Source organism: Astyanax mexicanus, chromosome 22 (assembly GCF_023375975.1).
Source record: "Astyanax mexicanus isolate ESR-SI-001 chromosome 22, AstMex3_surface, whole genome shotgun sequence".
Lineage (NCBI taxonomy): Eukaryota > Metazoa > Chordata > Actinopteri > Characiformes > Acestrorhamphidae > Astyanax > Astyanax mexicanus.
The window spans coordinates 32,866,137-32,882,052 of record NC_064429.1 but is presented as its reverse complement, the minus strand read 5'-3'; the positions used below and the strand labels follow the sequence as shown (position 1 = coordinate 32,882,052).

The 15,916-nt window shown below is 36.4% G+C and overlaps 1 protein-coding gene across 1 annotated transcript in view; it reads right to left on the bottom strand.

Moving 5' to 3' along the window:
- Positions 1 to 6,173: 6,173 nt before the first annotated feature.
- LOC111196677 (uncharacterized) overlaps positions 6,174 to 15,916 on the bottom strand; it is a 29,575-nt gene continuing 19,832 nt past the window's right edge. The window contains exon 5 of the mRNA XM_049470383.1: positions 6,174 to 6,425. Coding sequence (XP_049326340.1) covers positions 6,174 to 6,425 — 252 coding nt within the window. The remainder of the gene's footprint in view (positions 6,426 to 15,916) is intronic.

Genomic DNA, 15,916 nt, shown 5'->3' with positions numbered 1-15,916 from the left:
CTCTCTAGAGTGAGAAATCACGTTTCTCTGTCTGGGAATCTGATGGACGAGTCTGGGTTTGATTGTTTGGTCAGGAGAATGGTACTTGTATGACTGCACTGTGCCATTTACAAAGTTTGGTAGAGGGGGGATAATTAGAACAACAGTCTGGGGCTGTTTATTCAGAAGTTGGGCTCATGCCTTTACTTTTCAAGTGAAAGGAAGTCTTAATGCTTCCCACAAAACCAAAAGATTTAGGATTTTGGGAGTTTTAAGCTCCTAACTTTCTGGAAACATTTTGGGGATGGCTTTTTTCCGGTTCCAAAAGGGTCTTGACCTCAACAAATTAGAACACCTTTGGAATTAATAAGAGTAATGATTTCGAGACAATCCAATTTGTCCAACATCAGTGTCTGACCTTAGAAAATCCCATAAACACACTCCTAAACCTTGTGGAAAGCTTTCCCAGAAGAGTTGAAGCTGTTATAGCTGTCTTATAGTGTCTTGTTATTACTCTTAAAGGCACAGTAACTAAATTAACATGATTAATTCTATGGGAAACAATTGATTGCATTTGAATACGGTCAAGTAAAATTTTGGGGGGGAATTTTGGTATAAAAAACAACAAATAAAGCTCTTAAAAATTATGATTTTTTTGTTTTCATTTTACCAAATTGAAAACCTCTGGAATACAATCAACCTACTACTTAACATTGATTCTCATAACCCTTGGTTTGAAGTGTGCATCTGAAAAATCTCTGTTTGAAGAGCTAACAAACCCTATCCCTTCCCCTAGCCAACTCTCCAGCCTAACAAGAATTGGTACACCCATACATGCAAAACAGAGGGGTAGGGGTAAGTGGTATGGCCAAGGGGTGAAATTTGATTGGGTTTAGGGGTTCCTGTGGTAGCCCATGTGGTTGGTCGGGTTTTACTACTATTACAAAGGAAAGAAAGTAAATACAAGCAATTGCTACACATTCATTGCTAAACTATGAATACAAAGTTAATTCATTCAATTAACACCTTTTCTTCTTGAAATTAAAAAAAGAGAAAGAAGAAAATCAAAGTAAATAAAGAGCAATGGATTGAATCTATGTTTTTCCAAAAAATATTACACATAAGACACATTCTGTATGAGGTTTTGTTAGAAAAAGAAAGAAAAATACAAAAGCAATAAAATATGAAGAACAGCTCTGTCCTGCAAAAATCCATTTCTCCCTTTAGGTATCTTTATTGACCCGCACTGCTCCAGCCTATTGAGCTCAATGATCAGCATGACAAATCTGGCCTGGGGTCAATTGCAGCCAATCAGCTTTCAGTGACATATGGTCAGCTCTATCTTATCAGTCTATCCCCACAGAGAGTCTGAAAAGCAGCTTTAAAGGCGAGGCTTATCCTGCTCTAATATGATCTATTCTGCGTAGTCCATCCAAAAACTCATAATTCGTCCAGGGATTTTCAACACATGACAAACAAACATCACCACGTCTCTTTTCAGGCCACTTTTTCAGTTACGTCAAGGGCTGGGAAATAAAATAGATTAAAATAAGTGAGATTGTAATCCATATAAGGTGCCTAATTTTTTGTCTGCAGCACAGATATGTAGATTTTATACAAACTCTGTGTTTCCAGATTACACGATTGATTTACTCTGAATGAACACCTTGTTACAAATATAGAATTATAAAGGAATGTTAACCTTAGTCCGTTAAGGGCTCCAAGTGGTTCAGCAGACTAAAACACTGCCACTATGATAAGGATTCACTTATCGCTGATTCAAATCCTGTTCATGCAGCTTGCCATCAGCTGCCGGAGCCCCGAGAGAGCATAATGTGTCTTGTTCTCTCTGGGTGGGTAAAGTACAGTGGATGGCGCTCTTTCCCCTCATCACTCCTAGGGTGATGTGGATCAGCACAAGGCTGCGTCTGTGAGCTGATGTATCAGAACCGAGTCGCTGCGCTTTCCATTGAGTGTTAGCGCTGTGATGCTACTCGGTAATGCTGCATCAGCAGCAGTTCAAAAAAAGGCGGAGTCTGACTTCACATGTATCGGAGGAGGCATGTGCTAGTCTTCACCCTCCTGGTGTTAGGGGGCATCACTAGTGATAGGGGGAGTCCTAATGAGTGGGTTGGGTAATTGGCTGTGTAAACTGGGAGAAAATGACATAAAAATTTGAAGTAAAATTATATAAAAAAGTATGTTTTTATGTACGTTTTTTAAAAGGAAAATAATGTTTTATTTAAGTTAAAACATTTAAAAATATATATTTAAACAATCTGTTTAATAGACAGAAAGCACATAAGCAAATAAGATAATTTAGCAAATAAGATAATTATGTCTCCAAACTAAGCTTTGGCTGTCCATCCTGTCACAGTAAAATGTCACAGTAATCAAGATCATTAAACAAAAAAAAATGTAAGGGCACCGGTCAATTGCGGATCACGCAGCTGGATTTAGGACGCGTTGGTGTGTCTTTTGCAGCACGAAACATGCAAAAGGCACGTACTAATTCTCCTAATTAATCATGGGTGTGTTTAATGTTGGACGGAACGCAAAATAAACCAATCAGTGTGCCAGTTAATATTCCCTTTAAGCACCATGGGAGCTCTGACTTTGGCGCGTTCATATCTTAACAGCGTGGTTAAGATAGGATTGGGCGGCTGACTGTTGACTGTCAGGGTTTTAATCAGTCAGTGGCGCACTTGTATTTCCCGTCGCCAAGATAAAAACACGCCAGATATTTACCTGACCACCTCTCACTTCCAGACGACCATGCCCTTATATCATCAGTGTATTTTCATTCCTAAACTCTAAAATATAATGTTGACGGGGTAGCAATGAGATAGCAATGAGCATCGCAACACCCCTTGCTCAGGGTGTACGATAGGACTCTAAATCTTTATACTTTTGAAACAGAACAAGAACAGTTACCATGAAAAATGTAATATATATTTTATCTAGTAATACTATAGTAATAATATCGTAATAATGTTATATAGAGTCTGCAACTATCCACCCTGTTATGCAGCTTGCTGTGAAAATATGAAATGATAAAGTTGGAAAATACCAAACCTCATAATCGTATAAAAATTAGCCAAAACTAATAAAAAATTCTCAAAGTTTTAAAGTAATCATATATTTTTTTTCTCTCTTCTGGTTGCAAATTCACTTCAAACGCGGATGCTCATCCTCAAGTGTCGCATCATTCAGACGTCCACTCATCTATGAATATGCTTAACCCGAGAGCGCCGAGTAGATTAGGAAATCATAATACATTTGGGTTTATATTTACCGGGCAAATTGTTGTATTTACTGAAATGAATAAGACTAGTGTTTTAGATTGGAGATGAGTGGATTCAGTATAACACAGTGGATTGGTCCTTCATACAAATTTGCATTTGGCGTGATTTGAAATGAAAGGCTTGGTTATTGGATCTGCGGAGGTCCGGCAGGTTAATAACTGAGGTCCAGTCGTCTCGGATGTGCTACTATCCCATGTTTTATCAAATGACACCAGGAGAAATGAAGGAATGCCTTCAAACATCACCATCCAATTTATTGGATTCTACTTCAAGGTTTTACTACTACTATATGAACAAAAGTACTGGGACACCTGAAATCATGAATATTATAAGGATATGGAGCCCTATCATATATCCTGCGTAAGTTTAGTAATAAATCTACACTAATGATATAAAGTGTAGTGGTCTGGAAGTGAGGTGTGTTCAGGTAAATTTATGGCCTATGTGTTTATATCTTTGCTGCAGGAAATACTGGTGCGCCACTGACTGACTAAAACCCCGACAACAGTCAACGGTCAGCCGTCCAATCCTATCTATCTTAGCCATACAGGAGTGCCGTGCATGCAAATCTAGCTCCTAACTCAACAATTAACAGAATGAAGAATAAAAAATATCATTACTGTTCCCTTAAATGAGCTGCTGGTGTTCCTTCACAGTGTGAACGAGCAGGTCAGTTTCTGTCTCTGCTGAGACGCGCAAAAGCGTCGTTAAGCGCTGTTAAGATAGGTACGCGCCAAAGTCAGAGCTCACCTGCCTCTTAAAGGGAAGGACAGCTGGCACACTGATTGGTTTATTTCACATTATGCCCAAAATTAACCACACCCATGATTAATTAAAAGAATTAGTACATGCTTTTTGTGAGTACATGCCTAAAATAGCCATCACACTACAGAAATGCAGTGCACGCTTTGCAGTTTTTTTATGTGCAGATTTACAACTAATTTTTTGGGAGAATGAAGTTTAAGTGTTTGTTTAAGACAGGAGCTATTGTGTTTTAAATTTTCTCAACGTGATTGGTAGATAGAGAAAGGAAAGTGGGCAATAGGCGGAACTAGCCACTAATAGTAGGTAGCTAAAAATTGTGGACCACATTTCCAAATTTTGTTCTTTTTGGGTTTGAGATTTTTAGAAGATTTAGTGGATAAAATTAAAGTTAAAATGAAGTTTTAGAGTTTGGATCAGAATTTGGATCAGGGTTAGGGTTTAGGGTTGATTAATCCTTGATCTTAGTTTTAGGATTATGTTCTATTGTTAATCATTTATGAGTTGCATAGTTGAATATTAGTTGAGCATCTATCACGCATTTACAATGGACCATCCAAGTAGAGTGTTGGCGTTACCAAATTTTATCCTTTTTGCAACTTTTACACCTGTTTTTTTTAGGAAGACATTCAGAACAACTAATATTCTGTTGGTTATAAATCTCAGCAGTTTATTAGGTTTGGGATTTTTAGAAGATTTAGTAGATCAGAGCTCCAACTCTAACCCAAGCTCTAACCTTAAAATTTAAAGGCTAGGTTTAGGGTTAGATTTAAGTTTTAGATTGAAGTTTGGATCAGGGTTAGGTTTTAGGGTTGATTAATGGTTAAGATTAGGTTTAGGATTATGTTATTATTATGTTATTATGTTATTATTATTATTAGGATTATATTGTTAATTATTAGCATTTAACTAAGAGTTGTATTGTTGAATGTTGTTAGAGCATCTATGAAGCATCTACAACGGACCATCCAAGTAGAGTGTTGGCGGTACCAAATTTTATCCTTTTTGCAACTTTTACACCTGTTTTTTGAAAGATGTTTCAAAAAAGATCAATCGATTTCCATCCAGTGATGTTGCTTAGCATCATCGTGGCTGAGTTTCTTGTTCTGTTGTCTGAAAATCTCAGCAATTTATTGGGTTTGGGATTCTTAGAAGATTTAGAAGATCAGAACCCCAACTCTTACCCAAGCTTTAATCTTAACATTTGAAGGCTATGTTTAGGGTTATAATTAAGTTTAAGATTAAAGTTGTTTGACTTTAGGCTTAGGCTAGGATTATGTTCTATTGTAAATCATTTACATTTGACTAAGAGTTGTATTGTTGTATGTTTCTAGAGCATCTATGAAGCATCTACAATGGACCATCCAAGTAGAGTGTTAGTGTTACCAAATTTGATCCTTTTTGTAACTTTCATACACTTTTTTTTGAAGACGTTTAGGTCAATCAATGTCCATCCAGGGATGTTCCTCCATGTCCAGTCAGCCTGGTGTCATTGAGACTGATTTTTTGTTGTGCTGTTGGATGAAAATCTCAGCAGTTTATTAGGCTTGGGATTTTTAGAACATTTAGTAGATCAGAGCCCCAAGTCTAACCAAATCTCTAACCTTAAAATTTGAAGTCTAGGTTTAGGGTTGTAATTAAGTTTTAGATTAAAGTTTGGATCAGGGTTGGGTTTTAGGGTTGATTAACCCTTGAGCATAGTCTTAGAATTATGTTCCATGGTTAATCATTAGCATTTAACTAAGAGTTGCATTGTTGAATGCAATGCTCATTTGAGCATCTATCAAGCATCTACAATGGACCATCCACATTTTGTCCTTTTTGCAACTTTTACACCTGTTTTTTTAGGAAGACGTTCAGAACAACTGATGTCCATCCAGTGATGTTCCTTCATGTCGAGTCATGTCATCGTGGCTATATTTGTGGGGCTGTTGGCTAAAAAAACCTCAGCTGTTTATTGGGTTTGGGGTTTTTAGAAGATTTAAAAGATCAGACCTCAGCGCCATCACGCTCCTGTCCCTGATCCTGTTTATTGGAGGGCCATTAAAACGAAGGCATGATGCAGAGACGCGTTCAGACTCTGCACCGCAGGGCGAACTGAACCCAGCTCTGCTGAGATCAATGGATTTAAAAATCGTTGAGGTCGTGGGTGGAAGCACGGTTTCCAATTAAGCATTTTTGAAAGAGATTCTTTGCCCTGGCGGAGATGCAGCGCTCACCACCTTGTTTCTGAAGTGCGATGGCCGAGGAGCCTTTGTCCTGGCTTTGTCCTGAGTGTTTTGCTCTCTGATAGACGGCGTTGAGGAAGTAGAAGAAGAAGGAGTTGAGAATGGCCTCCAACTGGCAGTGCTGTAATGAGCGTAGTGTAGGCTGATAAACCTGTCATTTATTTTCACACCTACAATCACGAGTGGCAGAAATCCACTGGATCCATCAATATGTTTTAATGTTTCGGCTAATCGCTCTGCCAGAGGTTCCTGCAGGGGGCGGCGAGGGTTTTCCCTCTCCAAGCAAGTGTGTTCAGTCATAATAATAGTGGGAACAAGATGATGAAACAATAGTTTAAGTAACGGAATCATTTTAGATACACTATGTAACTATGATATGTGAATATCCATATATGTATGGACATTACCTAATAAATGCATTTAGCTTCTTTAAGTTGCACCCATTGCTGAAAAAAACCTATTCTTCATACCTATTGTACCAATGTTTGGCTATACGGTTTCTATGGAGATAATCTATGGAAAGTACAAGCTACTGCAGTGCAGACAGCAATTGTTGGATATTCAGCTACAAATATGTAGCTGAAATAAATCAGTGTCAGTGCATTTTGAATTACATTGACCAGCCATGACATGTTTCCTCATCTATTATCCATTTTTTCATTGTCCTTTCACTCTATCTGTTGTTCAGTGGTCACAATCCCACAGATCCCATATGTCCAGATTGAATAAGACCCTATAGTGGTCACGGTTTAACCTGGTCTCTTGGACAGGCTGCTATTTGCAAGGTTAGCTTGCTAAAACCAGGCTGATATTAAGTAGTCTACGTTAGCTAAGCATTCTGCATTGGGAATGTGCCTGTTTTGACAATTCACTGCCAAGATAGCAATGGACATCTGACTGTTGGTGTCTGTCTAGGTTGTATTCAGTCAGTTGAGCACCTGTGTTTTCCACTGCCGAGATATGACAAGTGATACGCCAGAAATGTACCTGAAGACACATCAGCGTAGATGTGTAACAGATGCTGTCACCTAATGGGGCCTGATATTAATTCATGCTCTTATTCATGTGCATGTTTAAGCTAATGCTAAGTGGGTAGTAAGGCCAATGCTAATGCTAATTGGGGCTAATGCTAATTGCTGATGCCTATGTTAATGTCATGCTTACTAAATATGGGTTGGCAATAGCTGTATTGAGGGGACAAAAGAGGGCATCTGGTAGTTTGTGTATGAAATAAACTGGTGATATTTTGTAGCAAAAGATGATATCCCACCCTTATTTTTTATTACATATTTCCAAATGCTAGTGAAATGGTTTAGATGTATTCAAAAGTTTTTTTTTGTTGCTATTTAAACAAGGCAGATTAAAAGCAGGAAATAACCTGTTAGCAAGATAGCAATGTGCAACGCAGGGTGTAAAATAAGGCCCTGTGTCTTTACAGATTATTTAGAGCTTGTTAGCATTAGTGATGTGTATAATAAAAACTAATAAAGACATCCTAGACAGTTCTAATACAAACTTTCTATAAAATTTTATATTTAATATTTTTTCATTGTACAAATTATGCAAATTACAGTATCGCTTAAGTGTAATTTCTACTATATTGCGACCCTCCCACTGGACCGGCCTTTAAAAAACGTCCAAGCCATACCGGCCATTGGTTTTCTTCATTAGCCTGTCGCTAATGCATGAAATCTGAAGTTTATAGTCTGGCCGTCCTTTACTGGGCTTTATTAAAGCAGAGCTGAATGGATGTAAAAGTGTCTGATTCGCTCTTTAACACTGATTAATGCACTTAAGCTGCAGCAGCTCCACCAACCAGCTGCTGCCCTGCTACAGTCGCTAATTAAAACGGTAAATAATTACTCATGCATATTCATATCGCACTGTTTTGGATTTGCCTGCTGAATAGGTATTACTGGAGGTGTATTATGTGGCTTGTTTTGAGTATGTTTAAGTTTCAATGAAGTGAAAAAGTGAGCAGAAACAGTAAATAGTACAAAACGAATCATCCAACACCATCGGGGTGAGCACCAAGTATAACCTGGGGGAAACAAGAACACGCATGACAATAGACCGACAGTTTGTCCCAGGTAATGTGTTTTTTTTTTTAAAATTGTAATAACAAAAAAAAAGACTTCAAATATATATATTATATTTAAAAAGCCTGACTTGTGGCAATCCTTGTCACTAAAAAAAAAAGAAAAGAAAAAGAAAGGGAGGCAAAAAATATATATATATGAAAATACATTATGTATAAGTGATGGTAAGTAATTTAAAAAAAATGTAGTTTTTGATTATTGGAAAAAAAAATCTTCAATAAATATATATTTTTTTCAAGCTTAAAAAGTAAATAAATAAAAGGGGGAGTCCTAATAAGTGTGTTTGGGTAATTTGCCTTGGAGAGAAAATGGAAAAAAGTTACAAATAGAAAAATTGCAAGAGCATAGAGTGAACATGCTGCTTCTTTAAGTGTCCTGCAGGAGTTTTTTGATGGCGGAAGCAAATTGGAGTCCTCTGAGGAAATTCCATCCAGGTAGGGACTTGAACCGAAGACTCCAGTGCTGGGAGATGAAAGTGCTAAATTTTAACCCTTAGAGCCCTACGGACGGATTTTCCGTCCAAAATCGCACCTTGTGTTCTCAGCTTAATTACTCAGGAATCCCTTCACACACAAACATAATCCATATATGGTTAGAAAGGGCGGAGCTTAATCTTTCTAAAAATAGTGATCACATCCCAGTGCAGTAAAGCTAAATCTACAAGAAACCCATTGAGAAAAACACCTAAAAAAGTGAAAGATCTCCTTCCCCAACCAACATTATTTACCTTTAGTGCTTCAAACATATTTATATGATGTTTCAAACCAAATAATATCAGTAAATAAAGACTCAAAAGTGTCCACAGAAAAAAACAGTGTGAAACTACCTGCTTTACTCAAACTAAAGCTAGGTATGGTGTGCGCACTACTTTATATAGTTTTTATTTTACTAAATAGTTATTTTGCACTAAACAATTTTTTAAATTATTTACAGTAAAAAAGTTTACATTTTTGTATATATATTTTGATCCTCAAAATACTGAAAGGCATAGGCTGCACTGAGTGTCAGGTTTTTAGTATCTACATGTATCCTAGAGGTGTGATTATTGATTATCAAGAAAAATAACTCCGCCTGATGCTGTTTCTCCATGTATTTTATCAAAGTAATAATTAATAAACCATGTAATGAACTATCATCATCATCAATATTCATATGCTTTCAACTCATAAACACTCTAGTCTAACTCTAGTCATTTTTGAAAATATATCTTAGGTGTGAATATATTTAAAGTCTATACATTCAAAAATAAGTTAAAAAAAAAAACAGGCGTTTGGTAAAATTTTTATCAAAACATGATCAGTTCCAGGAAAATATAACAATTCTGCTTCCTTTTACATTTTAAATGATTATATATTTGAGCAGCCGTATGTCTTCTGGAGTAAAAGAGATCAGGGCATGTGTCTGTCTGATATAATTACTGTGTTATAAGACCTGAAAGAGGAACTGAAACATGTAAAACTTACAGGCTACATTCAGGAACTCTGACCACGGCCGCCAACAACCACGGAAATCCAACGGCCATCATACACCAGAGATCTAACAGCATATTCCTATATCTTCACAATTGCAATCAGTGTCGCCGCCGGACAGAGCCGTACCTCCATTATGCTAACGGCTCTGGTTAGAAAGCAAGCGGTTACAATTCACCTCATGCCACAATGCGCCGGCCCCGGGTCCGCACAGATACGACTGCGGCCAGCGGCGCGCCGTATCCGATCGCTTCAATCTGGAACCCATGTTTTATTCATGGCGAGCGTCGCTCTCGCGCCTGTCTCAAACGACAGTGGTGTGATGGGAAGGAGGCGGCGCATTACGCAACATGTTTCTCCATAATGCATTTCACCCTGCAGCTCACCGCTAATACAGGGCATCTCGCCTTTCACCTGCAGACCGGGGACCACCCGCCCTGCCCTCTGACGGACGAGGGGTTGATCCGGTGGGGGGGTTTCCTTGTGTTAGCATCGAGGAGGGTGTTTACACATCCTTTCAACATGGGTTTACAGTGATGGAATGAGTATAGCCTGATCATCATCGCCAGGATGTTCTGTGATTGGACTGTGATCGGATCACTGACATTACTTTACTTTTGAGGTGGATCAATAAAAAGTGCAGATCAAGAGGCATTACTGCGAAGACCTTGAAAAATATCATGATGATGAAACTGGCACTCATCAGGACCACCCCAGGAAAGGAAGAACAAGAGTTCTCTCTGTTGCACAGAATAAGTTCATCATTTACAAATTCAGGATAAGGGTACGTTCATTCATTTACGATGTAGGAAAAGAAAAATGTATGAAATAAGAAAGCGTGTCCAGATTTTTGACTGGTATTGTAAATATTGTAAGAATAATAAAAAAAGAAAAAATAATAAGAGACGACTTGATTTTCTGAATCATTTTTTTCTGATTTTGCTATTTATAGGTTTATGTTTGAGTAAAATGAACATTGTTGTTTTATTCTATAAACTACAGACAACATTTCTCCCAAATTCCAAATACAAATATTGTCATTTAGAGCATTTATTTACAGAAAATGAGAAATGGCTGAAATAACAAAACAAGAATAATGTAAAGAAAACAAGTTCAGAAGTTCAGAAATTAAAAATTTGTGAAATAACTCTGTCTTTTAATCACAGTTTTTTGTGTGCATCTCGGCATGTTCTCCTCCACCAGTCTTACACACTGCTTATGGATAACTTTATGGGTACCTCTTTAAAATATGACTGCCTTCATAACGCGTTCATGAATGGTTTATTAATTAGTTTATTAATGGTTATTAATTAGGTTGCAAATACTTAAAAAAAACACTCATTTATCCTGTCAAACCTCAGATCATTCTATATACTGATCTTAATTTGTGTTTTCCATAAACCTGTCATATTAATATATTTTTAAGTAAGTTTAACTGTTTACTATGAACAAAATGAGTTGAATTAAATGAGTTGAATTAAATGTGACTGAGCAAACAACGGGTCACTGTTGCCTTTTCAACTGATGTGTTGTAAATCCTTATCGATGGTTTTTAAGGCATTTACAACCTAATCAATAATAATTAATACACTCGTTTGTAAACCATGTATAAACCCTTTATGAGAGTAGTCTTATTTAAAGCTCCACTAGGTAGGATTGAGATTTTGTGCTTGCGGGCTCCCCCTACAGTTGTAGAGTGTAATAAATGTTTCAGGCGGATTAGTTTCTCTTTCTCGTTCTCTGGCTTTCACAGACATGTTCGGTCTCTTTTCAGATTCTGCCAGAGTGTCTGTATGTTAGTTTGTAAAGAATGAACCAGTAGTCCTTGTAGAACTGTTAGAACTAAAGGTCGGAAAGCAGGTCGCAGTTCTCGCGAGCGTTGGTCGCGGCCGCCTCGGAAAACTTACAGAGTCTAGTTTGAGCTCAGAGGAGCTCCGGCACAGACACGAGAGCACCGCTATTCCTCCTATTACACCTCAATGCAGCGCTGCAGTGAGTTTCAAGCTGTAATTTTACTTATTTAAAAAATCAAAAATCAAGTGAATCCTACTTAGTGCTGCTTTAAAAAGTACAAATTCAAGCAGTTCAGTTTGGTGGTTTGATGGTTTGTGATCATCCATCTTCCTCTTGATTATATTCCAGAGGTTTTTAATTTGGTAAAATCAAAGAAACTCATCAATTTTAAGTGCTCTCTTATTTTTTCCAGAGCTGTATTTACATATAAAAAGGAGCATGTTACATGTAAATCAGAATGAGAATCAAAATTCACATAATTAGTTAGTATCAAATATTAAATATGCTATTCTGATGAAGGTCTTTATCTGCTCTGATGATAAGTCATTATGTTTTTTCTTTGTAAAGTGAAGTCGGCAGTAAGTTGAGGATGGGCACACCCTGTCTGGAATGGTCTTTCTCTGGTGGAAAATAGAAGATCTTCTCTCCCATCTTCTCATTCCAGCGGTTAAACGTTTTGGAAAGGTATATTCTGTGCTGCTCTTGCTTCTAATCGAATCGTATAAGAGAAGCTGGAACACGCTGACCTTGTGACCACATCGATGTAAAACTGGCAACATCCAGCAGCTCCCCGCCGTTACCTTAACCTGATCGAAATGTAATCATGTTAGTCTGAAACTCAGCTGGAGGAAGAGTTTTATAGTGGTTAGAGCGGTTTGTGGGAACGCTTTTCAATTTTTCTTCTGATTTACTTTATTTTGACGAGTAAAAGCATCTTCTTCTAGTATTTCTCAAACGATTTACAGTATTCTTCTTATTTGTTTTATTAAAGAACATTTATGTAGAAAAGATAAGTGTCAGATTGTTAAACGTGGATCTTTTACTGCCTTAGAAAATATTTCAGAGGTAACTTTCAATATGGGTCAATAAATCAATAAATCAATCAATCAAAAAAAAATCACTCTGTAATACATTAAGGATAATCCTCATTTTCAATGCAGCCAAGCATTTAAGACTGAAAAATTAATATCAAGTATTTAATCATGTTAAGCTAAAATAAAGAACAATAATTCAGAATAAAAGCAAAAACAGTGGAGGCTAAAAAAACAGGCTAAAATATAAAGCAAAAAAAAAAATAATAATAATAATAAAATTTAAACACAAATAAAGAAACAGAGGACTAAAAAGTAAGTAGCTAAAATATATATATTGGTATGAAAGAAAAAGTATGTGGATGTAAAGCAAGTGACGGAAATAAAATAAAAGGTAAAACAGAGGATAGAACAAATAAAAGGACAAAACAAATTAAATAAAAGGGTAAATTTTCCAAAAGTAAAACAGGTAATAAAATAAATAAAAATGCTAAAAGGTAAAACAGACAATAAAAAAATAAATAAAAAGATTAAAAAAATGCAATAAATAAAAGGTAAAAGGTGGACGGTTGTTTCCGGTTGAGAGTAGGCTGTGTGCTATTGGCTGCCGCTTCTCACCAGTGTGTTGATGAGTGCTGGGTATGAATGATTGTGTGTAAAAATTTGATTGTAAAATGTTGTTGGGTTTCTAGAACAGGTGCTATATAAGTGTATAAATGTATTAATTCATAATGTACTTTTTTCAGCAGGACAATAGTGGCCCTTACACAGCAAGGGTTTCCCAGGAATGTCTCCAACAGAGTTAATGGAGCATCTGGAAAGTCAGCTTTAGCAACCTACGAGTGTTTAGAGCAGGATCTACAGGCCCAACTGCAACAAACATCTTAAGGTAAATGTGCTGCCATACAGGATACCATACAGGAACTGTAGTATACCTTTATCATGTCCAACTAACGTATATTTTGTTGTATTCAGGATAGAGATGTGCCCAACAGAGTACTATAGAGCCTCCTTTCAATTATACAGTTTTTTTTTGTTCAATAAATCTCTTAAAATACTCTAATAATAATAATAATATATTTGGGTATGGAAGAAAAAGTATGTGGATATAAAGAAAGTGATGAAAATAAAATAAAAGGTAAAACAGAAGATAGAACAAATAAAAGGACAAAACAAATTAAATAAAAATGTACATTTTCCAAAAGTAAAACAGGTAATAAAATAAATAAAATCGCTAAAAGGTAAAACAGAAAATGAAAAGACAAATAAAAAGATAAAATAAATGTAAGGAACTGCAGGTACTTATAAATATATAAATAAATAACAAATAAACAGGGAAATCAACAAGAAACTAAAACTAGACAGAAAATAACTAAACATGACAAGGGAATAAACCAGGAAATAATCAAGGAGAATAACAAGAAGCAGAACTATAAGAAACATAGCATAATAAACGACAGAGGAAGGTGCAAAGACCGACCAGGAAACACTGACACAAGAGGACTATACATACACACAGGAAGCACACACCTGGGGAAACGAGAAATGAGGGGGCGGAGCAACAAATTAGACACAGGTGAATGGAAAACTACTGGGGAACACACTGGGAAATGGAGAAACACAGGGCAACAGAGCAAAGGCGTGACAATAAATACAATAAATAAAAGGTAAAAGGTGGACGGTGGTTTCCGGTTGAGAGTAGGTTGTGTGCTATTGGCTGCCGCTTCTCACCAGTGTGTTGATGAGTGCTGGGTATAAATGGTTGTGTGTAAAAATGTGATTGTAAAATGTTGTTGGGTTTCTAGAACAGGTGCTATATAAGTGTACATGTATTCATTCATACTGTACTTTTTTTTTTTTCAGCAGGACAATGTTCACCCTCACACAGCAAGGATTTTCCAGAAAAGTGTCTCCAACAGAGTGCCATACAGAACCCGTAGTATACCTCCACCATCTCAAACCAACGTATCTCATATTGTATCCAGGATAGAGGCTCCATACAGGGTACTATATAGCCTCCTTCCAGTTATATAGTTGTTTTTCCCCCAATAAACGTCTTAAAATACTTCTAATACTAGGCTAATATTGTAATAACTCATAAAGACATTATTGTCCAGCCTCGTTGTTGCGTAATGTGTGTTCTGTAGATTATATGAAGGTGCTGGGTTGTGCCATGTGACTACCCGCTCACTCTTTGGCCGGTACATCGCATAGCAATGGGTGGGACTCTTCCATACCCAAATTAAACACGCTTATATGCCTTCCCGAGGACCCCGGCTATGGAGAGCATATGACGCAGCTGAGGGGTCCAAATATAGGCTTTAAATTTGCAGCGACAAAGATATGATGCATGCAATTTATTAAATATTAACCATTATATTGATTTATTTATCTACCTCATGTTTTCACCACATTAGAAACTGATTATATTGGAATGGGAAATATTTATCAAACAAAAAAGTGTCAAACAAACTAGAATACATTTTTGGTAGCACTTTAAAATGATTAGGCTCCTTTATAAAAGGTTATTACATGCTTTATAAACGAGTTTAACATGTGTTATAAATTAGAAATACATTAATTAAGTCCTTACAACACATACAGTAAATGGAAAGTGTCAAACTATCTAGAGTATATTTTGGTACCACTTTAAAATAAGGCTCCTTTATAAAGGGTTATTACATGCTTTATAAACGAGTTTAACATGTGTTATAAATTATAAATACATTAATAAATCCTTATAACACATACAGTAAATAGAAAGGAAAACAGTGACAAACTTTTTTTTTAAATATCTAATAATATAATATAATAATATAGAAAGTCAGTTTTTTAATCATTTAATATGTTACTATAGTTGGATTAAAAGTGGATTAAACAGAAATGTTAATTATGACTTATTGATAAGACAAAAAAAGAGATTTAACAGTATAACCAAATGTAGAATCACTATTTGGTAATTGACAGGCCACTGTTGCCCTTTCTATTCCTGTGTTATGGCTGCTTATTAATAGTTTATAACGTAATTATTAAGCATTGATAAATGCACTCTTTATAAAGGAGCCTTATTTTAAAATGGGACCTACGTTTTATATTTAAGATGATAGTTTTGCACATTTTGGTGGATTTTCTCAGTCAGCTTTATGAGGTAGAGTCACCTGGAATTCAGGCTTTCAGTTAACAGCTGTGCTGAACTCATCAAGAGTTAATTACTTGAATTTCTTGTCTCTTAATAAAGTGTTTGAGAGC